Source organism: Apodemus sylvaticus, chromosome 7 (assembly GCF_947179515.1).
Source record: "Apodemus sylvaticus chromosome 7, mApoSyl1.1, whole genome shotgun sequence".
NCBI lineage: Eukaryota > Metazoa > Chordata > Mammalia > Rodentia > Muridae > Apodemus > Apodemus sylvaticus.
Window position 1 is genome coordinate 16,967,899 of NC_067478.1, and position 27,415 is coordinate 16,995,313.

Here is a 27,415-nt window from a genome sequence, read left to right on the forward strand (position 1 = left end):
TTATAGGTCATGAGCTCAAGACTGAATCTGTATTGAAGGAGCTTACACTTGGCTTGGGAGTCACTTAGGTTATATATTAAACACATAGAAACTCCCTGCAGCCACAGACAGGGCAGTGAAGTAGAAGCTATGAAGAGAGATGTTCCCTGGAGTGAACTTCTGAAGGCCAAGGCTTTGATTTGGTTTACTCATTGTTTCCATCTTGGAACTATCTTAATAGGAAGTTGGATAAATGTTGGATGGAGGAATGGTCGTCCCTATGCTCACCGAATCGGTGATGGGTGAGTGGAGACACTTAGATCTGCATTCTCCAGGGGTTGTTTAGAGCTTCTTTGTTTAGCCAGAGCTTCCTCAGCAAGCTGAGCAGACCTGAGCAAGCAGCCAGACCTCAGTGAGAGAAGGTGGCGAGAGTAAAAGTGGTTCAATTAGTAAGAGGCCGACATTGCTGTGCTGATCCTCTTTAAGATGCACAAACGCTATCCAGTCCAGCTTTGACTTCCTGGGCTTCTGGGGCAGGCAAACACTGACTTTCCCGGTGCTTGGAGCCTGCCTTGGCCGCTGCGCTTTCCTTCCATCCCAGTGGGCCAGGATACCTTGGGGGTAATGGCTGTTGCTCGGTCACCTTCAGAAGTTCTCCTTTGTAGGAAGCAGGAATGTGTGTTGTGGGCCCAACCCAGCCAGGTGGGGGGGGGGCGTGCATGTTACCAAGGAGACGGGGCGGGGCAGGCCTCCTCCCTCCAGATCTGGAGCGCACGCGCCCACAGCCACGGTCACGTCCCGCCGCGAAAGGGGCGGAGCGAGCGTGAGGGGCAAGCGCACTCAGGCTCCACGACGGAGCCCCATCTTCCTGGGGCGCCGGTCCGGGTCCGTGGGGCCGCCGCTGAGGTGAGGGCGGGGCCGAAAGCAAGGCGTTCCCGCCCGGGTGTCTGCCTAGGCGCCTCTCCTGCCCTCCCGTCTGCTTCCCGCGGCCTGAGCCGCCCTCAGCACCGCGTCTGCCTCACAACTGGCCCGGCCTGGTTCCCGGGCCTGAAAACGACAACGAGGCGGTCCCGAGCTCTCGGCGGCGCGGACCCTGCCTCGGTGCTGGGTGCGGGAACGTCCCGGGTCTACGGGACTAGAGGGGGACGGGCGGGGCTCACCTTTCCGCAGCGCTTCCTGCGGCCGCGCGCCTCCTCGCGACTGCAAACTTTAGCATGTCTGAAGTTGCAAAGGTGCATGAGGCCGTGAGGCGGGCGGGGGCCGGGGGGGCGACTGGAAGCGGACCGCAGGGAGCGGCGACCCCAGCCACCCCTCACCCTCCACCCCGGCTTCTAGCACACACGTTCGCCGGCGCAGGTCCCTTTAAGGGCCCGGCCCTCTACAGAGCGCACGTGAGCGGCCTCCGGAAGCCTGCGCGGAGCCTCAACTCCGACGCTTGCGGGCCAAGGAAGTCATCTGCCCTGCACCTCTGACGTTAGTGGAAACTGAGGCCCAAGAGAGGGCACGCGCTGCCCAAGGTCAGCAACAGGGGCTGCGTTGGCGCCAAGTGTGGTATAGTTGGCCCCAGTGAAGAGCATGGGCATGACGTTGTGAAGCTGGACTTGGCCTGATTTCCCCGCGCGCGCGCGCGATCTGAGGGTGGGGTTGTAGACGGGTCTCCGTTCTGTGGGCTTTCCTTGGAACGGGGTTGCTCAGGGCCAGTTTTACACATTGCCTGTGTCCAGGGCTGGGATGACCGTTCCTTTCTGCTCCCCCAGCGCCGGAGTACTGGAGCCCTACTGGACCGGATGCTATGAGTTGCTAAAAGTGAGCCTGGCATTTTAGGTGAGCCTTCTTCCCAGCCCCTGCCCTTGCCTATCTCTATTGGGTGTGGGGAAATTTGCCTTGCTTCTCCTTCCTAGGCTGACCAAAGCTCTAGGAATGGGCAGAAACATAGCCCCTCTTTTCTGAACAGTTTGGGAAGTGGAAGGAAGAGACCGGTTGGGAGCTAAGTCCCCTTACAACAGAAGTGTGCAGCAATGCTGGTCACTCCCAAGACAGGCTGTGGCCTAGATATTGAGAGCTAGCCTTGACATCAGCGAGGTACAACATGGATGGAGTGCCTTTTTGGAAACCAGAGGAGGGAAACACTGTCAGTGGACTGTGGGTTAGGCTATTTGGGTTCCCATTGCCTGTGTTTTGGTCCAGGTGGCTCAGTGTAATACCTGTGTGACCTTAGGCAAGCATCTTGACCGCTGACCCCTTATTTCATGATGTGTATCTACCTCATTAGATTCTTTTGAGGATTAGTGAAGTAGCTAAATGTCAACCTTCAGACAGTGCCCAGCCTATTTCAAGAACGAGTGGAAGATTTAGTATCATCATTATCAGAAGAGAGAAGAATGAAACCAACCTGAGGTAGACTGAGTAAGGCGAAGAGAGCAAACAGCAAAGATAGCGAAGCGTACAGGCTGCATGAGGACGACATGAGGAGACGGGGCGTATCCTGACCCCAGAGTTGGCTTCCTTGTAAGGCCAGGTCTGTGTGCTTATTGGCCCCAAAAACAGATCTTAGCATATCTTACACTCAGAACCTTCATATCAATATCATATCAATAGAGCTAATTTTTCTGTAAATAAAGCATTGTCTTTTCGGTTCTAAAACCTTTAACTTTTTAAATAGAATTTTTTTTTTATGTGTACCAGTGGGAGTTTTGCCTGCATATGTGTTTGTGTACCCCTTGCATGCTTGAAGCCTTTGGAGACTAGAAGGGGATGCTGGATCCTCTGGAACTAGAGTTAAAGACAGTTGTTAGCCATCATGTAGGTGATAGGAACAGGACCTTGAATCCTCTGGAAGAGCAGCCAGTGTTGTTAACAGCCCCTTAACACAATATGTGGGTGGTGTGCATGTCAGAGAATAACTCGAGGGAGTGGTGTGGGTTCTCTGCTCCCCCTCACCCACCCAGTGTGGCCTCTGGGGTTGAACTCAGGTCGTCAGGCTTGGCCGCAGGCACCTTACCTGCTATCTTGCACCTCTTTAAATAGGGATTTTAAATATCTAGAGTTGGAATGTTTCCCTAGTGATGTTTCTGTTTCTCTTTCTTTTTTAACTGTTCTTGTGTGTGCTTTGGTCCTGGGCTGCTCCGATGTCGCCCTCTCTAAGAGTCTGCCTGGAGTGTTCCGCACGCACGGGCTCCCATGTCAATCCCGTGCAGATTCCTGGAGACTCTCTCGTCTGTTAGGAGTAACTCCTACATTCCTTCTCTTGTGCTTCCACATCTAGCAGCCTTTTCTTCCTCCTGGCAAAAGTAGCATTGGTGGTTCATGTCTTGGAAGCCCGGGTTGGACTTCGTTCTGGCCTCTCGGGCTGTTTTGATCTGGTCTCCTGTAGTTTTGGATAGCTACACTGTTGGAAAGAAAGAGAGGTCCCTGGAGACCAGATGGGTCCCAAAACCCAACAAAACAAAACAAAATAAACCGGAAAAAAAACCCATGAGTTTTCTTCCTGTGGCTCATTTCTCCCTGGGTTTCATTCCTTATGACACTGTTTGTTAATCAGTGTTGGAACCCCACACCTGTCTGTCCTTCTCTCTTGAACCCCACAGCTGTCAGGTGTGTTCTCTCCTCTCTCTCTCTCTCTCTCTCTCTCTCTCTCTCTCTCTCTCTCTCTCTCTCTCTCTTTCTCTCTCTTTCTCGTAGTTATGAGGGTGTTGGGTTGGCAGTATGGCTCAACTGCAGGAAGGAAGAGGCAAAGGAGGGGAGTATTTCCTGTCTGGTCAGGGCCTGAGTATGACTCAGTTTCCCCAGGTATGAGCAGGGCTGCTAGTACCAGGCAGAGCTGTGCCAGGATCTTCAATGGCTGTGATTAAGAAATAAAGAGGCTTGTGGCTTCAGTCATCTTCTGTAGTTCCCTTCTAGGTCACTGTGTGTAAATACCTGTGGCCCCTCCCCCTCCTGGGTCAGAGCACTAAGGCAGAACTGGCAGGCAGGCCGGGTTAGAGCAGGCTACCAGCCTCCTCTCCCTTCTGTCTCCTTTGCAGCTGCCTTGGGGTGCTGAGAGGGAGTCCAAGAGCCATGCCGGATCTCCTACTACTGGGCCTTATTGGGGCCCTGACTCTGCTGTTGCTGCTGACGCTGCTGGCCTTTGCTGGTTATTCAGGACTGCTGACTGGGGTGACAGTGAGTGCTGGATCACCCCCAATCCGCAACATAACTGTGGCCTACAAGTTCCATGTGGGGTCCTATGGTGACACTGGACAGCTTTTCACGGAGAGCTGCAGCATCTCTCCCAAGCTCCGTTCCATCGCCGTCTACTATGACAACCCCCACACGGTAAGGAGCCTCCGTGGGCTTCTGCCTCTGATGAATCTGGGCCAGGGCCTGTTGGGGTAGGAGAGTTTGACTTTCTGAGAAACGCACAGGGAAATCTGAGCTGGTCCTGCAGGTGCCTTCTCTCAAAGTTTAAAGCCCCTTCCAGATTTAACCACTGTTTGTAGGCATCCTACTTGCCCACTTCTGGGCCCCTTGACTCATGTCTAGGCAAGAATTTCTGATGCAGGGGACCCTAGTTTTGTCTTGACCTTGGTTCTGTCTTTTGCTATCCATCCTTCTCCTGTCTTCGTTTGAGGCCATGCTCTTAGGCCATGCCATCCAGAATCTTCCCAGTGTCTAGAGTTAAGTCTTTTTTGTCTACTTTTCATTTCTCAGCTCATGCTAGGGCTAGGGGCTCTTGAGGACTGAGAGGGCAGTTTCTGGGCATGAGGCTTGGGATCCCACCTCTTTGGTCGCCATGGCCCTCTCCCACCCAGTGACAGGCTTTTCTGTAGACTTCAGGCTACCTGCTGGGAGAGGGCTGAGTGAGCCACTCAGAAAGCCTGAGGATGCTGGGTCAGAGATTAATCCAGCATCACTGGTATCCAGTAGGCGTCTGGCTGTGCTAAAGCCTACGGTGAGTCAGGGCTTGCCTATGTAGTTTCCTGCCGTGCTATGGGGTGGTGCTGCCCACAGCTACCTGGGCTGGCAGCTCTGCCAAGGGCTCTTCAGCCTCAGTTTTTGAGCCATGCCAAACTAAGCCCTGGGGAATTTTTATTTGGACTCTTCAGCCTGGATTTTCTTACCTGGAAAGCTCAAGTGAACAAACTCTATATGCTGCCTGCAGGACCAGGCCTCACCGGAATACTGGGTGAAATAAGGGGGTTCTGCTTCCCCCTCTCGGCCAGGTGCTGCCTGACCCCTGCACTCCTGGCCATGAATCAGACCTGGCAGTGGATATCTGGTGAGCCTAGAAGACGAATGAAAGGGTTAAAGTGGCCACTTTGACTCTTCGCTTCCCTAACTTGGCCAATCCAGAGCAGGCTTTTACCTTGGCATGCACTTGGGGTGGCACAGAGAAACCTGGGACTCTATGTGCTCCTAAGCTAGATATTGTCTTGTCCAATGGCAATTGAAAAGGTCTAGGGAATCATGAACTCCCAGGATTCAGGTGTTCACAGCCATCTGTCCGACCACTTGGTCCACATTCTGGTACTGTGCTAGGTATAATAGGTGTGCAGTGGTACGGTGGGGGAGAAGACGGGTGAAGAGAGCGTGAGTGAGGTATTTATCTTTTTGCTTTAGTCAGAAAGTTAAGTCCTGGCTCTGCTTGACACCATGGAGACGGTCAGGTATATAGTTGCTGAACTCGTAGGATGCAAAACCACTCGGGATGAAGGCTTCAAGAACCTGGAAGTACTAGAGATGAGATCCTGTTTCGTTCCTTAGAAAAGTTGACAACCCATGTTTGTCACTTCATAGCCGCCTCGACCACCAGTGGCCATCTTGGATGGAGATATAAGGAGAGAGGGTTTAGGCTGACCTCTTGGGTGTTCCACTTCCAATCCTCCTGACACAGCACAACAGGGGTCAGATGATCTTCTCTGTGAGTGTGGGCAGGAAGCGATGCTCTTTCAGGTTATGAGTAGAACAGTGGATAGCCAGATTAGAGATTTGCTTTTAGATATTGTTCACTCCACTCAGGTATGAACTGACAGCTCCCTAAACATGACCATTCCTAGTCCAAGCCCTGCAAGGGGAGACTGGCTCCTGAGAGAGCCTGAGGGAAGTTCCCTTTGTTTGATATGGCTCTGGACCGTAGCAGAAGAGGCAACACCCCCAAGGCGGGACAGTCGCATTTGCTATGAGTTCTTTCATATCATCGTGGCTTGAGCCCTGAGCCCTGGAATCTTGCATGGGAGGAAACTCTGAGTTCTGAGTAGATGGTCCCTGAAAGGCTTGGCATAGTTAGGAGTAAAGGGCACAGGGAGGCAGCGTGTCAGGAAATGGACAAGCCTGGATATGGATCACAGGCGCTGTTCTCGAGTCATTGGCCAGCATTCCTGGAGTACAGGCCATTTCCTAGTCAAGACAGCTGGTGGGCAGGAGTGAGTTCCTGAGGCCACACTCACAGGCCTGCCCTCCTTCCCACAGCTACACTACCTCCTGCTAGAGAAGGGTCCTTCCTGGCCGGGAAGCACTATTGTGCCTCAACCCTATTTCTAAGTTGGATACTGGAAAGTTGAAAACTGACTTCAGCCTCCTCTGCTGAGATTAATTCCTCTGGGAGCCTTTTGTGTTGGAGGGAAATGAAGAACTGAGAGGACCGTGCACACCTGACTACTGTGGCCTGCACATAGGCCCTTGTGTGCTGTCACCATTCCTGTAGGTCTGCCCCATCTGTCTCCTGTCCTACCTCCCACATTTCTTCCTCTGCTGTTTGCAACTTCTACAACCTGCTCATCTGCCATTGTGGGAGGTGAGGCAGGAGGGTGTGGTAGCTAGTTGTGTTTACCTGGCCTAGGCAAGAAGAAGGGATCACATGTACTCCCAAGCGCCATGCTTTTCCCAGGCGTGGAGCGACAGAGGAACAGGTGGCATTCGGAGCTTACAGAATACTCTCCTCCTCTTTCCATTAGTCCACTGAGAATGAAGGACTAGAACGAGCAAGTCTGCGGACCTGAGAGTTCTGAATTGGGTCTGTACCACCCTCCTCGATACTCAGTGGGGTTTGGGACTACCTTCTCTCATGGCGTGTAGGTCAGATGGAGCTGGGAAAGGATAATGAGGTAAAGTTTCCCAGGTCTGACCTCCTCAACAGAGCAGTGGAAATCCGGGCTGGGCTGCTGTTTCCTGAGGGCCCAGGCTGTCCCTACTCCGATTAACCTGTGGCTGTTTTCTGCCAGGTGCAGCCAGACTATTTATTGCTCTGTAGTAAGTTAAACGTGGGAGAGGACTCGCAAGGTGAGCTCCTCTCTGCCAGCAGAGATGCCCTTGGGAGGTGGAGTGAGTGGAGGACTCTGGAGTCACCCTTCTAGGTCTGAGTCAAGGCTCCAGCTGCTTCCCCGCTTGTGAGTCTGTGTGAGTCACTTGGCCTCTTGGTGAGCATGTCTCATGTATCAAACAGGGATGAAAGAATCCTTCCTATCTTGGGCTCTTTTTCTTTTTTGAGGAGCTGAATATTGAACCCAGGGCCTTGTTCATGCTAAATACATCTTCCCCCCATCCCAGGTTTTATTTTGGTGGCATCAGATTGATGAGACAAAGGCCCAGTGCTTGGCCCCTGGTAGGTACTTAGTGCATTTGACAGCAGTCCTGTCTGTGAGCCTTGGACCACTGCCTTCAGGAGCACCTGCTCCCAGGGGCCTGGGTCTGAGGAGATGCAGTGCAGGGAGAGGCTGTTGTGCCTTCCTAGCCAGAATGGACTTCGTAAATTTCCAGGTGACTGTGGGTTGTATGTTGCAATTTCAGAGCTTGTCTGCTTAGGTTTGAACCCTGACCCCAGCACTGCCTCTCTGTGACATGTGCTAACTTGATACCCTGGCCCTCGGGGACAAGGTCGAGGAGAGCAGTACCAACTGACCACGAAGAACCTTTGGGATTTGATGAGCTTCTTTGTGGAAAGCAGCAGGTGGTCAGGCCTTGTCAGGTGCCGCTTTCAGGAGGATTTGCTTCAGAGAGTAGGAGGAAACTTCCTAAGGAACTAAAGGTGGGAACTCCCAGAAAGCTCCAGAACCTTTTTTCCAGTTGATATCCTGATGATGCCTTCCCTCCTTCCGAGTATGAGTCCTGTCCTCTGGCTTAGTTATCGGCATCAGCCTGTATTCCAGCATTGTTACCCCGTGTTTCCTCCATACCGGGGAAGTTGAACACATGTGTTGAGCTGTACCTCAGATCTTGGGAAAGGAGGCCCAGTATACATCTGCAGTTGGCAGATGCAGTCCTCTGGGCTTGGACTACTAGATGCTATATCTGCTCCTGTTGACTGTATAGGTTATGGGTTTGCGGTTGTCCATTTCTGCTGAACCCAGTGGGCCAGCTGACATAATTTCTCTCTTCTTCTGAATCCTTAAAGATATCAATATTGTCCTGTTCCTACACTTCTGAGGTCTCTGCCAGGCACTACCATCGAGAAGAACTTCTTCACTGTGACCTGATGGTTGTCAGAGACCTCTCTGGTGGGGGCAGTGAGCTAGTCTCAAGATGGACTCATACCTAAAAGATTCAGGTTCCAAGAAATTGTCCTCTTCTAGTACCGGGCTGAGGAGGCTGTATACCTTGAAAGAGGCGTGCTGAAGCCTGGCATGCCCCTGTCTCTTCCTTGTTAGTCTTGATGGTATGTCCTGGGTGGGCTTTCCTTTCTTCAGAGTGGTGGTGGTTTCACCACTGTCCTGTCTTCCTAGTGTGGTTCTAGGCTGGTGTGGTTCTGGTCCAACTCTTGCAATGTCTGAGGTGAGTAGGAGGAGTAGACAAGTAAGATGTAGGCTCTTGTCTTGGGCTGAATCACTGCTATTGGACCAGCTTGGCCACTTCCTGGATTGTCTTCATAGCCGTCATAGTCATATCTCCTCGCTGGTGACCTACTTCTGCCGCTTTCCAGTTCTGGCTGCAGCGCTTCTTGGCAGCTGTGGGACTGCTGTGCTCTTGCCCTGCTGTCTAAGCACTGGCCAGAGTTGGGAGGGGGCGAAGAATGACCTCACTTGTGGAGTTGGGAGAAACTGAGTCAGAGAGAGTTCTGTGTTCCACATTACTCTGAATTACACTGGAGAGGAGCTCTTCCCTTTCACCACCAGGTTGTCTGATTGTGGGTGGGGTTTGTGTGAGCAGCTGTGTTCATGCCCGCACCATTGTTGCACATACCTGAGGAATTTTCTCTGTAGGATCCTAGACTTTTCTGTGAGGCCTGGAGTGGTAGGGAGAAATGAGAAGGCCCTATTACAGTGCAATAGAAGACTTGTACCCTTAGTGTATATTTGGGGTCAGAGAGGAGGGGTAGCTCCCAAGAGAATATCAAAAGGCTTTGGGGAGAGGAATTGAGCAGAGTCTTACAGGATGAGCTAGAGTTTTCCAGAAAGAAGACTCAAATAGGTCGAAGAGGAACATTTTAGGCAGAGGAAGTAGCTTACGCAAAGGCAGGCAGCATGGGAAGACGTGGCATGTTTGGCTACAAATAGTTCCCTGTGGGTGTAGATGGGGGTGTGGTGGGAGAGGAGGCTGGGCTGGGCCAGGGCAGGGTTTCGCCCCTCCCTCTGCCACGTACTCAATGGCTGCCGGCCCATCTGGGCTCTATCCCTGCTGATGACTGGTCCTGAGGTGAGTTCAGGGTCACACCTGGCCTGTTTGGTTTAGTTTTGCCATAGATATGAACTGGGAGTCATTGAGAAGCTCTAACTGTGTTCAGATGTCTCGGAGTCAGAAGAGTGTTGAGTTGGTAGTTCCCTGGGAGCTGCTGAAGTCATCTCAGGAAAGACAGACCTTGGAACCCAAGTTGAGACCAAGTGGCAAGTGTCCTAACACCCGTTTTTCTCCCTAACCTATGTTAACTTTTTTTTTTCTTTTTTTTCTACCCTCTCTCCCACCTGGCATGCCATGCATTGGGGTCAGCAGGTACAGTCAGTCACGTGGCCAGTTCAGACCTGTGGGAACTCCCTTGCCTTTATGCTTTTGCAGTTCTTAGGGTGTAAGTGGTACAGGTGCACCATCTAGAGACAAGACGTGGTACTGCACCAGTAACATGATTTGAGTGGGATGGCAGGAACTTGAGGAGGACAAGACAGCAAAATCTGGGAGAAGTTTCAGGAGAGGAAACCTGAAGGATGGAATGATGGTGGGGAAGGTCTGTCTGTATTCAGAGTTAGAGTAGGTGGGCATTCTAGGTCAAGGGACCACATTGCTACGAATAACCAAAAGTGGTTATGGGGCATTTCATTAATAATCAAGCCTCTGTGAGCTATCTCTTTTAACATGAAAGGCCTATAAGGAGATATCAAGGAATTGGTGCTCTGAGAGGCCAGTGGAAGGACTTGGGAGGGATCACACGACTCAGGTTTCACTCCCTGGGCAGCCTTCTCGCTGTGGTTATAAACATTACATTATATAGCCCGTCACTAAAGCTCCTAAGTTCTGCTTGCTGCCATGTGTTCAAGGAAGCAGCACGGTCAGAACCCTGAGAGTTGGCTAACGCCCTAGGGTCTGTCCAGAGGCCAGAGCCTGGAACAGGTACCCACCTTCCCAAAAGCCATGATTCTAAGGCAGGATAGATTGCCAGAGTAGAGGGAGCGGGTCAGGGCTGAGAAAGGCCCCAGAGACTGGCAGTGGTGGAAAGGGCTGAAGTGGGAAGTAGAGGCGTGTGTGTGAGAGTGACTTTGTGCTGCTGAGAAGTGAGCAGGGAAGGAAAGGGGTGCAGGTAGGGAGTGCCCTGTTCTTGTCAGAGGGCGGCGGCGGCGGGCCAGGGGGGAGGACTGGATGATGCAGAGCTGAGTGAGGTCCAGATCTGTGGTACGTGTCCTGGATGTAGGAACACCTTTCCCTGGGCGCCCAGGCCAAGAGCTGTGCATGGATGGTAGGAAAATAGATCTGGGAAACGGAAGGTTGGACAGACCGTCACCATCTGCTGCCGGAAGTGAGCACTGGCCTGTAATCCCTGGGTCAGTGTTGGAAACTCAAGACTCACTGCCTCTGGTTGATGGGAGCCACAGGATAGAGAATCAGGAGGAGAGAGACATAGAGTGGAAAATACATGTTAGGGCCTGGGCGAGGTGGGCGGGGGTGGGGGGCAACGATTTGGAGTATGATCAGGAAGGGATTTAGAAAGTGGGCAGGTTTTAGGGGGAAAGGTCTAGAACCCTTGCAATGGTGACTGTCTATCTGTGAACTTAGAGGGGATTTCTTAAATTTTATCTCACGTCCTATTCTTCTACAGCAAATGCTAATCCCTGCCCCAGCCTCAGACCTGTGCCTTCTTCTGTGTACACTCACACACACTTGTGTTTATGGGGCAGCCAAGGAAGACGGCTCTTACAGGCTGCTTTCTTGGTTCCCACTCCTCAGTCCTGCTGCCTTCTTACCATGATCTCTCTGTTGGTAAAACTTGCCCCTCTGGGAGGTAGGAGGGAAGTAAGCTAATTGGGCTGGGCTGCGTCCAGATCCTAGGATCAGCTGTCTGCAGGCCTACTGGATGCCCTCTGAGGCTGGGACCCACAGAAGGTAACATGAGGAGCGCCCTCAGCAGTGCTGATGATAATGGGCTGTGATAGCTCAGGTAGCTTTATTCTTCCTTCCCCAGGGCTCCCTGGGCATGGAGACCAAGGCTTGGCTTGCCTTGGTGCTCTCTCTCTCTCTCTCTCTCTCTCTCACTCTTGCTCTCTCTCTCTCACTCGCTCTCTCTCACCATGATTCATATTGAGTCATATTTGCGGCTTAGCTTGTTTGTTGAAGGAATAAATGAGAGTCCCGCAACTTCATCCTGATATCTAGAGCTCTGCAGTGTATCAGAGCAGGTGGTTCGTCCAGGCCTGAATTAGCCCAGAAGCAGAGGACCTTAGGTCTGAAGGCCTCCGTCCTGTCCTCTGTGCATGACACTGACCTGCACCCTGCCTCCACAGGTGCCTCCTGAGAAGTGCCGCTGTGCAGTCGGCAGCATCCTGAGTGAGGGGGAGGAGTCGCCCTCACCTGAGCTCATCCACCTCTATCAGAAATTTGGCTTCAAGATATTCTCCTTTCCAGCACCTAGCCATGTGGTAATGGCTACCTTCCCTTACACCACCCCCATATCCATCTGGCTGGCTGCCCGACGAGTCCATCCTGCTTTGGATACTTACATCAAGGTGAGACATAGGTATAGCATGTGGAGGGTGTGTGCTCGGGTCCCTTGGACAGGAACTGAGAAGAATGCGAGTGGTTTGGAGAGAGCCGCTCTCTGAGGCCCTCACGGGTCAGGCACCTAGGCGGCTGGCTATGTGGCAGAGACTCTTGGCATCTCTTTCAGATGCCTGAGGTCTTGGGGTTAGACCATCTCCAAGGGCTGGTTCAGACCCTGCTGAGGTCAGATCGACTCTGACTTTGTCTTCACTCTTCCCCTGTCCTCCTTGAGGTCTAAAGAGCTCTCAGTGTCAACCTGGCCTTGATGCTGCCTTTGTCAGTGCCGCCTTCTCACCCTGGGGCGTGAGCAGCAGTGGCAGGCCCCGCCCCCTTCATTTCTGACCTGGAAAGAAGTAATGCTGGCAGCATGGCCTGTCTGTAGGAAGACGGTGGGCGAGGTCTCTGTGTCTACAAAGTTTTGAAACCTTGTCCTGTCTATACTACTTCTTTGGATGTTTGACAGACCTGAGAGCTAAGAAAAGGGTTCATGTATAGGGCCCTAGATCAATCCAGCACCAAAAACCAAACAGAATAAACAGAAAACCAAAGCAAACCTAATAGCCAGTCAGTATTCAGTTGGCACCTTCTCTTCAAGATGGGCTGCCCCATTCCCGAGCATGGGCTGTGGGGCTGTGACTGCTGAGGAGGCAGTCGGATGGGTCTGAGGGGAGAGACCCACAGGCGAGGCCGCCGCCTCATGGCGGTTGACATTCCTCCTTTCCTCAGACACTTGAGTTGACAGAACTACTTTGTCTAGATCACAAGTCACTGAGCCAGCTACTAGCAACGCAGAACCAGCACAGAGGTTAGCACTGTATTTTGTGGTAAAGCTGTCTGTCTGGCAAAGACTGGGAGAGATGGTGTGGGCGTGTCACGGAGACCTTGTCCTTTCTTAAGGTAGTTGAGAGCATAGTGTTGCCTCCCACTGAACTGAGGAATCTAAAAGAGGCCCCTGGTTTAGGGAAAAACTGATTCTGTGACTGACAGTGGCGCTGCTTGATGACTGCTCTTGCCATGGGAATGACTGAGAAGCAGGGATGTCTGTGGTGGAGGCAGGTCAGAGGCTGGGGAAGATGAGGGTGAGTTTCCTTTGTGAGCTGAAAGATGGGCCCCGGAGCACTGCTAGAGAGGGTGTGCTTCAGGGCCCAGGTTAGACTGGAGGTGGGAAAGTGGGCTCGGATGGTGGCAGGAAGTGAGACGCAGATGTTCTAGGCCCACTCTGCATGGGACCCAGGGGGTCACCGTTCATTGCACTGGAGGGAGAGCTGATGTAGTGTTTTCTGTCTTGTTGTCTTTGTCATCTCCAGTCTTGATGGCTAATCTGTAGGAACATCCTCAGGGAAATAGATACTTCCTGGGTTCCCGACGTCAGAACAGGCAGTGTGGCATGGGGTGTGGTGGCAAGCGACTCAGCCACCAAAGCTTTTTCCTGGCTTCGGGGGTTTATTTTTAGGCACCTTTGTCCAAATTTCCCGGCCCCTGACTGCTTCACAAGTTGGCTGGTTTTGACGTCATCTCTTTGATGAAAGCCCTCCCTCCCTCCCTCCCCTCCCCTCCCCTCCTGTGGGAGCCTGTTAGCTGTGCTCTGGGCTCTGTTTTACTGGGGTGGGGCCAGGGATAAAAAGCCAGAGGTCTAGAGCAGTGTGAGGGTCATCCCTGTCCTGTGTTTAGCCTGACTTTGGTTTCTGGAGAACTAAAATGAAGGGAAGATGAAGAAGAGGCTGGTTGGCCATAACCTGTAATCTACAGGAGGTGGCCCTACGCCTCTCAGCATGGAGAACAGAGAGTAGGACTGCCTCCTACCCCTGCCTCTTCTCACTGCCTTGTGGTCAGAGAAAGGCTGCTAATGAGACTCCAGCACTTGGGACTCTCCTACCCCAGCTGACTACTGTTGACTTTGTGTACACACACACACACACACACACACACACACACACACACACACACGCATCCCTATACCTCCCCCTCCCCTCTCTCTGGATTTGGGATTGCTATCAATGTTCATCAGATGAAGGAGGAAGGCTTATCTGATCATGTTGCCTGACCAGAATAGGGGAGGACTGACTTGGCAGTCTCACCTGCTGTCCCAGAAGCTGGGGTGGGACATTGGAGGTCTCGTGGGATAGCAAAGGACTCGAGGGTTGCCTCAAGGAGCCTAAAGAGAAGTTCCCCTGGTTTCTGGAAGGGATGGCTGTAACCCATCTTTGTGATCTGTGTGTGATAGCCTCTGGCTCTCTGGCCAGCCTTCCTCAGCCTTACAACCTAGCAGACAGCTGAGCACTCTGGGGCAGTCTGTGTAAGAGCTACCTCAGTGCCAAGTGGCCATCTATGTATATAAAGGATGTCCCAGCCTGGCGAGGCTGTTTCATTGAAGTACAAGGAAGTGGTCTCTGAGACCACTCCTACATCCCAGGCAGGAGAGAGCTTCAGGCAGCTCCAGGAGGAAACTGAACTTCCTTAAAATTGCAAGACTACAGAAGAGATGGTCTAGCGATGAGGCTAGAGCAATGGCAAACCCCCCAGATTCACCTCAGGGTAGAACTAGTCTGAATAGTGGAAATCGGGGTCCTGTGTGTGGGATTGCATAGGAAAGGGCCTAGCATGGGCCATGGCTCGTGCCTGGCTTAAGCAGTTGATCTGGATCATTGAGAGGATTAGACTGGCCTGACCAAGCCTTCTGACTACCCTGTCCCATGCTGTTCCCCCTTCAGCAAGGCCCAGAATCTATTCCATAAAGCCCCTTCTCTAGGGTCTTTGATATCTAAAAGTTCCCAGGGGAAGGCCTTATTTTTAAAAACTACCTAAGCATCTTCTCCCAAGTTTAGGGAAACAGAGTGTTGCTCACCCAGTGGCTGGTAGTAGGCAGTCCCCAGAAATCAGATGTGGTCCTTTCACATAGCATAATATAGTAGAGAGCGATTGGGGGGGGGGGGCGGGGGGGGGGGGGAGAACTGCCCAAAAAGGTGGTATCCTTGTGAGGGGGACCATGGAGGCCGAGTCCTTGGACAGCTGCATTGGCTGGGGTAGCTCTGACAGGGCTTAGAGTGGGGAGGAAGCCAGTGCTTCACACTGCTCTGGGTGGCAGCTAAAGACTATGCTGAGGTGCCCTGTGGCTGGCAGCTTGGACCTCTCCTGTTTCAACTGTAATACCAACGCCTAAGGGTTCTTTAACCCAGCTGATATCTTAGCCTTTTGTTCAGATGAGGGTTTCTGAGCCTCAGCTGGTTTGCAGACTTCTGTACTAGTTGAGATGAACCCCTGGGAAGATCCCCCTCCACCCCTGCCAGATGCAAGATTATTCTGGATTCTGAAGATGCAGTGTGGCTGCAGTGTAGGCAGAACAAAGGGACACCTTTTGTTTCTGAAGAAGCATTATTCTGATTGGAGACTGGAACTGAATGGGTGCCTCAGGGGCTTCATGTTGGGGGCTCTGTCTGGAGAGGAGGCAACAGAACTTTTAAGTGGTGGGTGATTGTTTGACTGGCTAGGATCTCAGGAGCAGCGTCTCAGCAAGGTGCTTGTGGAAGTGAGTCAGCCTGATGAGCTCGTTCAGAGCCTTGGTTCTGTCCACTAGGCTCTGAACCCCGTATTTGTGTCCTCTTAGCTTGCCTCGTCATCTCTGAGGTAGTGAGTGGGTGGGGCTGGGTCCAGAACACTAGTCGAGATCTATCAGGCCCTGTCTGTGGGGATCTAGACGAGAGCCCTGTGGGAAATTTGAGATTTGGTCATCTCTCTCTCCTTTGCTACCACCTTGGCCCCACTAACACAATGAGGGGCCATTAATTCATTTTAATAAGGAGCTAGGCTGCAGGAAGGCCCAGTGTGGAACATGTGCTTAGCATACATAGGCCATTTCTTTCCCTAGCACCAAAAACAAAGGGTAAGGTGGAGGCCCTCTTGACATCTGAGCTTAGGCTCTTATTCAGGATTATTTGCTGAACCTTCCTTTGGATGGCACTGTTCTGAGCATCAGGATTAGTTAGAAGATAATCATGGAAGTCTTAATAGATGCCAGAGGCCTAGAGAAGGGGAGGTTCCCTGAGGTTAGGGGATGAAGTAGTGGCTGCGTCCAGGCATGAGTGGAGGTGGAAGCAAGAAGCAGAAGAGTTGTGAGTTTGGGCTGTACTTGGAGTGGTGCCGCGGTGGGCAGACATGACAGTAACATGGGCCAGCTTGACCCTCCTCTGTGTCCAGCACTGATTGTCGCTGAGGGTGCTTGTCTGTCCCCATTTTCCCAGCAGGCTCCCACTAATGGTGGCTGTGCAGCTGCTGGGCAGGAAGCAGCTGCTCCAGGCTCCCGAGTGGGCTTGATATCCTCATCGTCAGGGAGACTGAGGCTGCTTCTCCTGGGCTCCTCTCACTGTGTCTCTGGAGCCAGGTCACCTGGCAGAGCCACGACCTGCTAATTGGCCCGCTCCAGCATGGAGCGGAGGGAGGGCATCTTGGAAGCCCGAGACCTGGGGTTAGATGACAAGTCTGCCTCATTCCCATCATCGAGAGCTTAGCCATGTCTGGGTGTGGAAAGGAGAGGGGCGGGACAGGCTCACAGTGAGGCCCAGGCAGCCATTTTGGCATGGTAGTAAAGATAAGCAGTGTTGTTTAGGGGGAAGACAGCTCCAGGAGAGACATTAGAAGCCACTTGAGGCTAGAGTGCCCAGGAGGAGCACCCGAGTTTATGCCCAAAAGATGGGGTTGGGTCCTGCAGAGACCAGGGAGCCATAGGTGTTATCTGAAGCTCTGCCGTCGTGCCGAGGGGTGTGTCTTTGAGCAAGCGCGTCCAGGCTGGGGTTCAGAGCAGGACACCTGAGTGCTGGCAGATGAGAAGGCATAACTGCAAAGTAAGTAAGGGAAACAACCTAGCTGGGAATAGCAGTAACTTTATTCCCAGATGCCCAAGCCAAAACCTAAAAGGCCTTCCCACGTGCGAAGGCTTTCCTCCTGGCATCCCTTGGGGAGCTGTTCGTGGAGACAGAGGTATGCAGGGACCATGGGGCACTGACCACTCCCTCCAGGCTCTCCGGGTTTACCCTTTCTTTCCGCCTCCCCTAGGACTGAAAGCACAAAGCCAGCCTTTGCTGGGGTGGGATGCGAGTCAGCACTGCAGAAATACCGACCTGGGCACTGTAGCTTGGCAGTCCTGTAGGACGACCCGGGGGCTGAGGCTATCTGGATGGTTCTGCTTATTTGGGCCATCACCAATTCAGGGAAGATGCCTTTCCTAGGCACATGGGACTTACCAAGGAAACATTCCATTACCCTTCTCCAGAAAACTTGGGATTTTGGACTAGGGGGAAGACAGGATTCAGAGGACTTTTTCATAAAACAGAATGAGTGTGCCCTTTGATGACATCCTCAGATGAGGAGAAGCTACCTGTCTAATAAGGTAGGTAGGAAGGGTATCTGAGAGATGGAGAGGGGTCAGCGCCGGTTGGAACTGGGAAATTCAGGGCTGCCTTTCTCTTCCCTCTCTGGTTTTCTCTTCCCCACTTCCCCACTCGTCCTCCCCTCTGGTTGCCTGACTGGCTCCGGGCACTTGGCTCCATGACCCTATGTGCACTCTGCAGCCAAGCAGGGCTCAAGGGCCTTGACGACATAAACGCTGCAGAGTGGCTGAGTGTTGGAGAGATGGTGAACTCTACGTAAGCTCTGGTAGGAGCATCCAGTCTGGAAGGCAGGGCCATGGCATCCTGTGGCTGACCCTCCAGAGCTCTGACTAAATGCCCAGTGAACTCACTTCCGGGATCCCTACTCTCTGCTCCCTTTCCACAGGGCCCAGAAAGTCTGGTGCAGAGCTGAACTAGGCTTTCATATTGGCATCTGTGCCCTGGTGAAAGGAAAGGCTGGCTATGGCTGCAAGTCCAAGGCTTCCTTCTCAGACTGCCCAGATACAGGACATATGAGGACCTATGTCCCACATACCTGCTTCCAAGGAATCATACCGTGTCTGCTCCTCAGTCACTGGCTGGCACATCCTGGTACCTCACTGGTATGGAGCGCCCCCTCCATGAGCTGCCTAGGAAGCTAGGGCCTGGGTGGCACCAGGGAGAGGAGCAGAAGTGTAAATTGTGTGGCAAGCTGCCGGTTCTGAGGTGAAAATGAAAAGTCTTCAGGCAGCAGCGCAGTAGGCACAGCAGCCTGGGGTGCCAGGCACAGCACCCCACCTCCCCGCCTCACTCCTTCACACTTCCCCCTTCCGCAGTCTTCCCCAGGCTCCTGCTCAGGCCTGGCCCTGCCTGCCTAGCTCCTCTGTCATCCTCTGCCATTCAGGAGGCTCCTGGGCTAGCCCTGAGACAAACCTAATTCTAAGAAGGTCATAGCTTTTTGCTCCCATTGTGTTTTTCTTGTTATTGACTGGCACACAGAGAAGTGGGCCGTCCTTCAGTCACCTCTGTGTTACAATGTATGTGGCAGGTCCATTCGGTGTCAGTTCTTTTGTGGTTTTCCACATAGGCAATGCCTTTAAATAACAGGTTTTTTGGGGGTTTTTTTGTTTTTTGTTTGTTTGTTTGTTTTGTTTTTTGTTTTTTGTTTTTGAGACAGGGTTTCTTTGTGTAGCCCTGGCTGTCCTGGAACTCACTCTGTAGACCAGGCTGGCCTCAAACTCAGAAATCCGCCTGCCTCTGCCTCCCAGAGTGCTGGGATTACAGGCGTGTGCCACCACCGCCCAGCAATAACAGGGTTTTTATTTTTCCTAGTTCTCACTTCTCTTGAAATTATTTACTCTTCTTTTATCTTATAATTGGAGACTCCGAGGCCCAGAAGGAACCACTCATTTGTCAGTAGCTTGGGCTAAGACTCTAGATACCTGTATGGGGCTTTCTTGGCTACTCTGTCTCTTCTCTTCCCTTCCTGACGGTCTTTTTCACTTGTTCTTTTCAGGGCTTTGGACAGGTATGGGTGGAGTGAGGAGGGACAGGAAGGGAGGGAAGAAGGTACTCTTCTAACTTTTCAGTAGGCTCTCCCTGCTGGTCGTGGGGTTGCCTAGAACATGACAAAAAGGTTTAGGTTCTCGGCTAGAAACTATGAGGAAGTCTGGTGGAGAAGAGAGGGGGCTCCGTGGAGAGGGAAGTGACGGAAGCTCCCGGGCAGAATAATAACAGTGCGCTCCACTCTAGTGCAGCCTCCCGCTGCGCCTCCCCCAAGCACTTTGCACATGCAGTGCAGACCGGCTGCCTGAGGGACCTCCGGGGCCAGAGCCTCCAGTTGTGAGGACTGCTATGTGCAGGCGGGAGCCTATCGGTGTCTATGTAATTAAAAATGAGCATGCATCACTTCCCCCAGCAAGGAGAAGCGCCCACCTTGGGTGGGATACAACAGCTGCCGCTGGCTGTGTGGCTGCTTGGTTGTCCAGCTTGGCATAGAGGGGTAAGACTGGTCAGCAAAGGCTGAGCAGAGACCCCGCGAGGTAAGCAGGAGGTAAGGCGGCTGCAGCAAGCACACTTACTCTTCCTGGGCCTGGAGCTTAGGAAAGAGCTGCGTGACCGTGACCTGCACCCGTGACCTCCCCGTTGGAGGCACTTGCCACCCAGCTCTAAGCACACGCAGCCTGTGAGCAGCCCACAGGTGGAACTCTCCTTCTGTTTCTACCCGGGCCCAGCTGCTTCTGTCCCTTGTCCTTCCACACCTCTAACTAAAGCCAAGAGCACACAGGCTGACGTTCTGAGAGCAAAACACAAAGATTGCTCGGGTTCTCTTACCGCCCTACCCCTGAATTCAGAAAGATCTACCTGTGGGTCCCAACAGAGCATATTAGCCCATCATGCCAGCCCAGACCCATGTGGGAGCCCTGGGTAGTGTGGGCAGATACTTAACCCTGCCCAACAGGACAGGTTACTCTTAACCTGAGGTGAAGAGTAAGTTCCCAAGGTAGCTGAGGTGACCCTCAAGATGGTTGCCTTGTGTAATGTGGTAAGTTGCTCTGACTTTTGCCTCCCAGTACTTCTGAGTAGGTAATCTGTGTTAGTGGAGGGTGGAGTGATAGGAGGGGGATGCTCGGATAAGTGAGATCTCCCTTTCTTATTTCCAATTCTGGAAGCCTGGGTTGGAGAGAAGGCCTGGAGGTGTGTCTAAAGGACTGGTACTCCTGAATCCAGTTTCTAGCCATTCCTGCTAAAACCTTTGCGTGACTGGCTGACTTCTCCCGTGGGTGGAGTAGGCTGTGGAGGTCTGCATCTCTTCCCCTTGGAGAGAATCTGATGGTCTAAATGTGTGTGAATGAGCGGCTCTAGGATGAGAGTTGGTCAGATAAACAATAGCCCCGTGGCCAGGAAAAGATTATTGCTTCCACTTACTTTTAGCTTCCTGGGCTGTGATTTCAGGGCTGACTGGGATTGCAGGCCTATCCAGGCTCCCTTTTCCAGCTATCCCAGGCTGGTATGGCATTGAGCTAGTGTCCTTGGCCATTGGCAGTCTGTTCTCCGAGGGCTCCCTGGGGCCAGCTGAGGGAGAGGCAGCTGGCCTCACCTTCCTCCAATGGTTTTCCAATATTTCCTGGCTCATCGACATGCTGTTTGGGCAGCAGCTCCTGCTGTGCAGTGAGGGCCCAGGAGCCGCCATGGCCATCCTTTCTTTCCCTGGAGGCTGCACCTGGCCTCTGCCTGATCACTCAGGGGGAGGAGGGGCATATGCTGGCTCTGCCCCAATGCTCTTTATCCCTAATTCCCTTTAGACACATTCCTGCCTGCTGGACAGAGCACAGAGGGGCGAGTGGTCTCCTGGGAAAGACCGCAGGGACAGCTGGAAGCCCCTTCCCAGCCCAAGGGCTAACATAGAAATTTTATTCTTTTGCCTTCTTATTGCCCCTTCTTTTCCGCTCCTGAGTCTGAATTTTGACAGGATCCAGAACGTGTTATAATGATTTGGGGTTGAGCAGGCAATGGGATTTTAATTAGCTTCATGCTTCCCTCCAGTAGGGAGGGCCAGGTCTGAAGTAGGCCTGGGCAGTTAGTGCTCTGCTCCCTGTGTAGGAGGCTGCGAAGAGGTAGGGTGGGCAGAGAACTGAAGCTGGGCCACAGTTTGCTCTCCATCCTCTGTCTCCCCCTTCCCTCTGTTCTCCCGATGGCTTTGAGATGAAGGCGATGGCAAGGATGGAGGATGCAGTTTCCATGGTAACAGGCTGTCCACAGCCAGGCAACTTCAGAGCTGGGCTCTCCGGAGGAGGCAGATGCGCAGAGCAGCCACAGAGCTGCCTGCCAATGAGGGGGCTGGCAGAACAGGTGGCACAGGGTGGATGCCTGGTGCTGCCCACCCTGATGCCCAGCCTTGAAGAGAGGGTGGAAAGAGCACTGCCCCTTTTCCTTATTACTGTCAGACCCTTCCAGAAGAAAAGGTTGGAGGAACCATGAGTTAGATAAGGGTCAGGGCCGGGGTATGAGCCTCATCATCCCTGGAATCTGGATGGTCACAGACCTTACTGGTCATTCTGATATTGCCACTTGGACCTTTTAAATGTTCAGAGTCTGATGATGTAGGTGGGTGACATGCTCTGACTGTATTTGGGGACCCCATTCATTCTTTTTAACTGCTAAGGAAGGGACTGGATCTTCTTCTGGGAGCCCCCGTGGCTTTGGCAGCCTGGCCCAGATTGTCGAATGGAGCTCAGGTTTGGCAGATACCTGTCCTCAGGTGCTGGCTTTGGCAGGCTCCCAGAGCCTGGCAGCTCCTACGTTTTTACAGTGTGATCTGTCTCCTGACAGTACGTTGTCCTCAGGCTCCTCCCGAGAACTGGGGTTCTAGGAAGCATGTCCAGAAACAAGGCAGCCATCAACACCAAACAAAAGCCAAACGGTCTAGAGATGGCATGAGCCTGGCTGTGGAGGAGGCCTGGACAGCAACCCAAGACTGGAGTCAAAACTAGTAAAAATAATGACGTCATTTCACTGACCTTAGCAGCACTGGGGCTAGGGTGTGGTCCTCTGTATTGGAATGCATGAATACTCGGGAGGAAAGGCTTTGCCTAGATTACTTGTGGAGATTGAATCTAAGCTGTGGCTGATCTGGGATGGGCCACCTACCTCCATCTGACCTCCTGGATGTACTCCCGCTTTCTGCCTGGCTCTAAGGGCCCTAGCTGGGTCCTCCTTTCAGACTTCTTAGCCCTTCATTTTCCTTCCATGAGCTCTTTTTAATTGGAGGAGGTTCCTCAACCCTTGGGTTGGCCAGGCAGGCGGACAAGTGGAGCCCTGGAGTGGCTTCTCCGAGCCAGGCGATAAGTCTCTCATTACTGTTAAGTGGAAGGCTCATTTTAGAGCTCATGGTGAGAGCTTGGCAGGTGCTATAAATAGCCATGTTGTGAAGGTTAGCGGGTGAGCGGTGACAGGGCAGGGGCCTCACAGTTGTCTTGGTGGGTAATTGTGCCATCACAGGAGAGGGAGGGCAGATGCTACATCGAGAGACACTTGCTCCCTGGTCTGGTTCTTCTTGCTTCCCTAGGGGTAGCTCTGGCATGTGTCTGCTGCTTTGATGCACTAGGGGGTAAGAAGAATTGGTCTGTGTCCAGGTAAAGGAGTGGAATGGCTGCCAGAGCTTGGGGACCTAGAAGCTGGTACTTTAGCCCATCAGGTACTATTCAGTGTCACCTCATGTCCTCCCTTCCCTCCAGTTCAGATCATGCTTCTTCTCTGGTAGAAACCTGGGGATCAGGTGTTAAGAAGTACAGGAGCCATATTCAGTAGTTTCAAAATTTGACATAGACCTAGCCGTGGAATGGGGTAAACGAAGTCTGTGTATAGACAGGGTCAGGCCTCAGCTCCAGGAATACTGACCTGATATCTGGGTATCATTGTCAAGGGAAGAGACAGGATCAGACCATAAAGTTCTAGGATAAAAGTCAACTTGGCTTAAGTTGATAGGGTTTTTACCCTATGCCCTGTGAGACTAGTTCTCTAGTCCTGGACACACACACACACACACACACACACACAGGATTAGCAGGGCGAGGCTCCTGGGATGTTTCAGCATCTGACATAGAACGCTCATCTGAGGCTTCTTTGCCGTTAGACCTCTGCTCTTGGAGTCTAGGCCTTGCTTTTGGAAAGCTCCTCTTGTATCTCCTTCAGTAGGGGTTGGAAACTTCGAGATTGGATGGAAGGTCCTGAAAGGAGGACCCAGCTGGGACCCTCAGTGCCAGCTAGAGAGGGTATATCTAGAGGCCAGACGGAGGTAGGTGGAGCCTGGATCAGCAGCAGCTCAGACTCAGTCTTCACAGATAATCCAGGCCCCGCCTTTCCTCCTGCGTATCCATGTACCCAAACACAGAGGACCACACCCTAACCCTGGTGCTTCTGAGGTCAGTGAAATAGAGCTGACCTTCCAGAAGGACTAGGCAACGGGCCCTTCCCCAGGTTCCCATGGGACAAGTCGGTCAGGACCCAATAGTGCTTACACTCATCTTGCAACACTGGTAGGAGCGGAAGCTGTGTGCTCACCCTCGGCTGGAGATCTACCAGCAAGACCAGATCCATTTCATGTGCCCACTGGCACGGCAAGGAGATTTCTACGTGCCAGAGGTGAAGGAGACGGAGCGGAAATGCCGGGAGCTTGTGGAGGCCACAGACACCCAGACGGATGGCACAGGTACCAAAGGTGGAAGAAGGGTGGGCCTGCGGCTGCCGGGGATCCCTCCCTCATTTGCACGTCTAATGACACAGTTATGGAGGCGCCTCTGCCAAAGCTGGCATTGTAGGTAGACTCTGATGAAGGAAGGAAGGTGACCTTATCCCAGGACCCACATGCAGAATTGCCTGTTCCCAGACATGCACATGCACATAGATATGGAGTCACACCTGTTCTCTGGGTAACACTGCCCTGTCTGAATTCCCTGCAGATGTTAACAGGGATATTTAACCATCCTAGGCAGTTGGGTGGAGGGCATCTGTGCGGGCTCATCAGGAAGTGAGTCTGGACTAGGCCTGAAGGTAAAAGAGGAAGCAAGGTGTTCTCCTGCCTCCAGTACAGGGTTCTTTCTAAAGCCCTTGCCATGAGAGCCCATGCTGGTAGCTAGAGTGACCCAGGTTCAGGCCCATGAGCCACTTGGCATGTTTTCACCACCTTGCCATGATTTGTGACACGCATGGGCAAGAGACCCTGTGGGTAACATGCCAGGTAATTCTAGGGGCCCCAACTTTTGACTGTTGTGTTATGTGACTCAGAAAGTCTAGGGGTGATACAGGGCTGTGGGAAAAGAACTATCCTCCTTCACTCCTCTGGGAGTCTTTCTGCCCATCCAGTCTTCAACAGCCAAGGTCACTCTAGAGAGACGTGTTGGCAGGGGCTGATGTAGGCAGGGTACTGGGAGGCAGTCTCTTCTCCCTTGGGGCTTGTGTCCAACATAGTTAACTTCATCTGCCACTTAATTACCTCCATGGGATACTGCTCCCTTCTGCTTCGTAGTGCCCGGCAGATACTCTTCTGCCCCTACTGTGAACACTGGACATGGCACAAGGTCAGCAAGCCCAGGCAGCCCCCAGAGTCAAAAGGAGGCGTGCCTTGACCTTCCTGCAACCTTCCTCTGCTTCCTGCCTTCTTGGCCCACCCACCCAGTTCCCTTCCCTCCCAAACACTGCCTGCCAGGAGTGTTAAAGGGCGGCTTGGCACTCACTACATACAGCTGGATGCAGCCACAGCTCCCACACCCCTCGGGTCCTTGGTCTGTCCTCCCCCCAGCCTGCCCGCCTACTCCCTACTGTGGGTGCTGAGGGATCTGCCCACTTGTGACAGAGACTGTCCTGACTCTCAGGGCAGCCACTCTCCAGGTGCATGCCACTTACACAGTAATGCATGGTGGGTGCCTGGCCACCCAAGGCTTGGCCTGTCCCTCCTTGCCTCCCTGCTGAGGCTCTGACTTGGACTGGGAGGTGAAAGGGGTGATTAGCTGCCTTGTGCCTGTTATTACATTGATGTATTATTTAGCTCCACAGAAGCGATGAATATTTGATCTCCTTGCATTGGCTGTTGGCAGAGGAAGAGAGAGGAACTGGGTAAAGGTGATAGCGTCACATCCCCTACCCAGAAACCCTGGGGATTTAGGTGCTCCTTTGCCTTTCCTGGGGTCCTCTTTCTAGGGACATAGGCTTCACAAAGGGACCTCCTTCCGTAGGGCTATAGGGCTGCCGTTCCTCTGCCTTGAAGAACTCCCTTGTAAGTAGAGTCCATCTGTTCTCAGCAGCTGTCTTCATCTGATGTTTTGAGCCTGGGCTGAAGGGAAGCACCCCTAGGTTCTATCGTCTGATCACTATTAGACTCAGCCTAGGAGTGGGACGGGAAGACCCTATATCCAAGGGTCTTGGGTGAGCCATTAGGTGGGTAGGTAGATAGAACTTGAAAGTAATGGGGTCGGGGGAAAACTACCCCCGTCCTTTATGCCTTTCAGACCTGCAGCCCTTGGTGAATGACTGAGGACCTAGAGTCCTGCCCCAGGGTCAGTGGGATCACTCATAACTCCCTGCTCTTCTGGTGTGCTTCTACTGTGGGAGCCTTACCAGAGGCCACTGCAAAAGCAGAGCACAGGGCCAGCAGTCCGACACTTCCAGGACTCCTCTCACCCTTCCTTGCATGGCCCAGATGGCAGAAGAGATTAGCAGAGCAGAGCTGACCCTCTATTGCTTTACCTTTAACCACCCTACCTCCTGCTGAGGCTCAAGGGACAGACAGCTCTAGGCCAGTGTAAATACCAACAGTCTCCACACTGCTCCTGGCTCAGGACCTTTTTACCATGGAGGCAGGAGCTGGGAGAGCCAGCCCACCCTCGCTGTCCATGACATGTAACACATTTGACAGCTGTCCCTCTCTACTTGTTCTTCAGATGATATGTTGGCTTTCTCCAGATCTAGAGTCCTGCACATAGTAGGTCTGAGCTCTTTGTTCCTCCTCATCACCTTCCGCCTGCATTCAGTGCCTCTGATTTGTAGAGATGGCCAAGGGAATAGGTCCTTCCTGGGCAGGGTTTGCAAAGGAGCACTTATAAGACATACTGGGGTAGAAGGCAGATTAGGAGCGCCAGCGGCTGCGGTGGGCACTTAGTGGGTTGACCCAGGCACATGAGAAAATCCTTAAAATGCATACTCCTAGCTCTCTCCTTTTGTCTGGTTGAGTATTTCTTAGGACTTCTTCATCTCCTTGCTTCAGCTTCTTCTTTATACAAGGATACAGTGTGATAAGGAGCAGGAGCCGGCTGATGTCCTGAATAGCATGGCTCCTTGGGAAGGCCTTTGTAGAGGCATAGACTGGAGAGTAGTCCTCTTGGTCCTTTCTTCAGCCCTCCTGCCTCTTGGGCAATGTTCCATAGCTGTCCCTGGGCAAACCACTCTCAAGTCTGAAAATGAATGGTATTTGGGTCTCCTTTGTTCTACTGTAGCTCCTCACCCTGGGGCTGAGTGGCCCTTAATGGATGTGGGGGTAGGGGTCAGTGGCTTTGTGAAAATGCAAGGAGCTGGAGCTAATCTAGGATAAGAGAGAAGTGCACAGCCAGCTGCTCCTCTCTCTCTCCTACCCTGCAAACTCCCCTGGCTCTCACAGTGTAGCCCAGTCAGGGCAGAGGGCAGAGGGCAGAGGGCTGAGGGCAGCTGGAATGGGCCTCCTGAGCCAGCGTGGCTATATTATTCATGAGTAGAAGATGCATGCTCAGTTCCTGAGCTGGTGGTAGAGCCCTTGCTGTGGCCCTGAAGGAAGGGACAGTTAATGTGTGGTAGTTGGCTAACCAGAGCTCCCTTGTCCTGGCCACAGGAGCTGATACAAGTGATGCAAGTTCTGTCAGCCTGGAAGTTCGCCCTGGCAGCCGGGAGACTTCAGCCACCACACTTTCTCCTGGGGCAAGCAACCGTGGCTGGGATGATGGCGACAACCGCAGCGAGCACAGCTACAGTGAATCGGGGGCCAGCGGCTCGTCCTTTGAGGAGCTGGACCTGGAGGGCGAGGGGCCCTTGGGGGAACCCCGACTGAACCCTGAAGCCAAGCTTTTAGGGGCTTCTCGGGAGCTCAGCACCCCTGAGAGGGGTGAGGAGTAGTGAGAAGCCTCAGCCCTCCTGTGGTGCATTTGCTAAGGAACTGAGCAAACTCTCCAGCCCTCTTTTTCCTTAACCTGCCTAGCTGGGCTGGGAGTACCAGGAGCCTGAGTTCTCCTGCGCCAGCCTAAACCTTCCTCACTGCCCTTTTGGCTCCCAGGGCCGAAGGAGTCAGAGACTGTTATCTGCACCAGCCTCCTGGGCTGCCGACTTTGCAGACTCTTACTGGAGCTTCCAGAACCCAGAATAAAGTGAATTACTTTCTTCTTTCACCTGGATTTGGG

At 52.8% G+C, this 27,415-nt stretch overlaps 1 protein-coding gene across 4 annotated transcripts; it reads left to right on the plus strand.

The window, feature by feature from the left end:
- The first annotated feature begins 777 nt into the window (after nucleotides 1-777).
- Tex264 (testis expressed 264, ER-phagy receptor) lies at nucleotides 778-27,403 on the plus strand. Of its 4 annotated transcripts, none has more exons than XM_052187416.1 (6): nucleotides 778-885; nucleotides 1,737-1,803; nucleotides 4,002-4,293; nucleotides 11,877-12,098; nucleotides 23,538-23,706; nucleotides 26,854-27,403. In XM_052187416.1, the coding sequence occupies exons 3-6, from the start codon at nucleotides 4,036-4,038 to the stop codon at nucleotides 27,132-27,134; spliced, it is 930 nt and encodes a 309-aa protein (XP_052043376.1). In that variant the 5' UTR covers nucleotides 778-885; nucleotides 1,737-1,803; nucleotides 4,002-4,035; the 3' UTR covers nucleotides 27,135-27,403. The 4 variants fall into 4 exon arrangements, with proteins under 4 accessions (XP_052043376.1, XP_052043379.1, XP_052043377.1 ...); XM_052187419.1 differs by lacking the exon at nucleotides 778-885 and adding an exon at nucleotides 892-1,087; XM_052187417.1 differs by lacking the exon at nucleotides 778-885 and adding an exon at nucleotides 1,315-1,496.
- The last annotated feature ends 12 nt before the right edge of the window (nucleotides 27,404-27,415 follow it).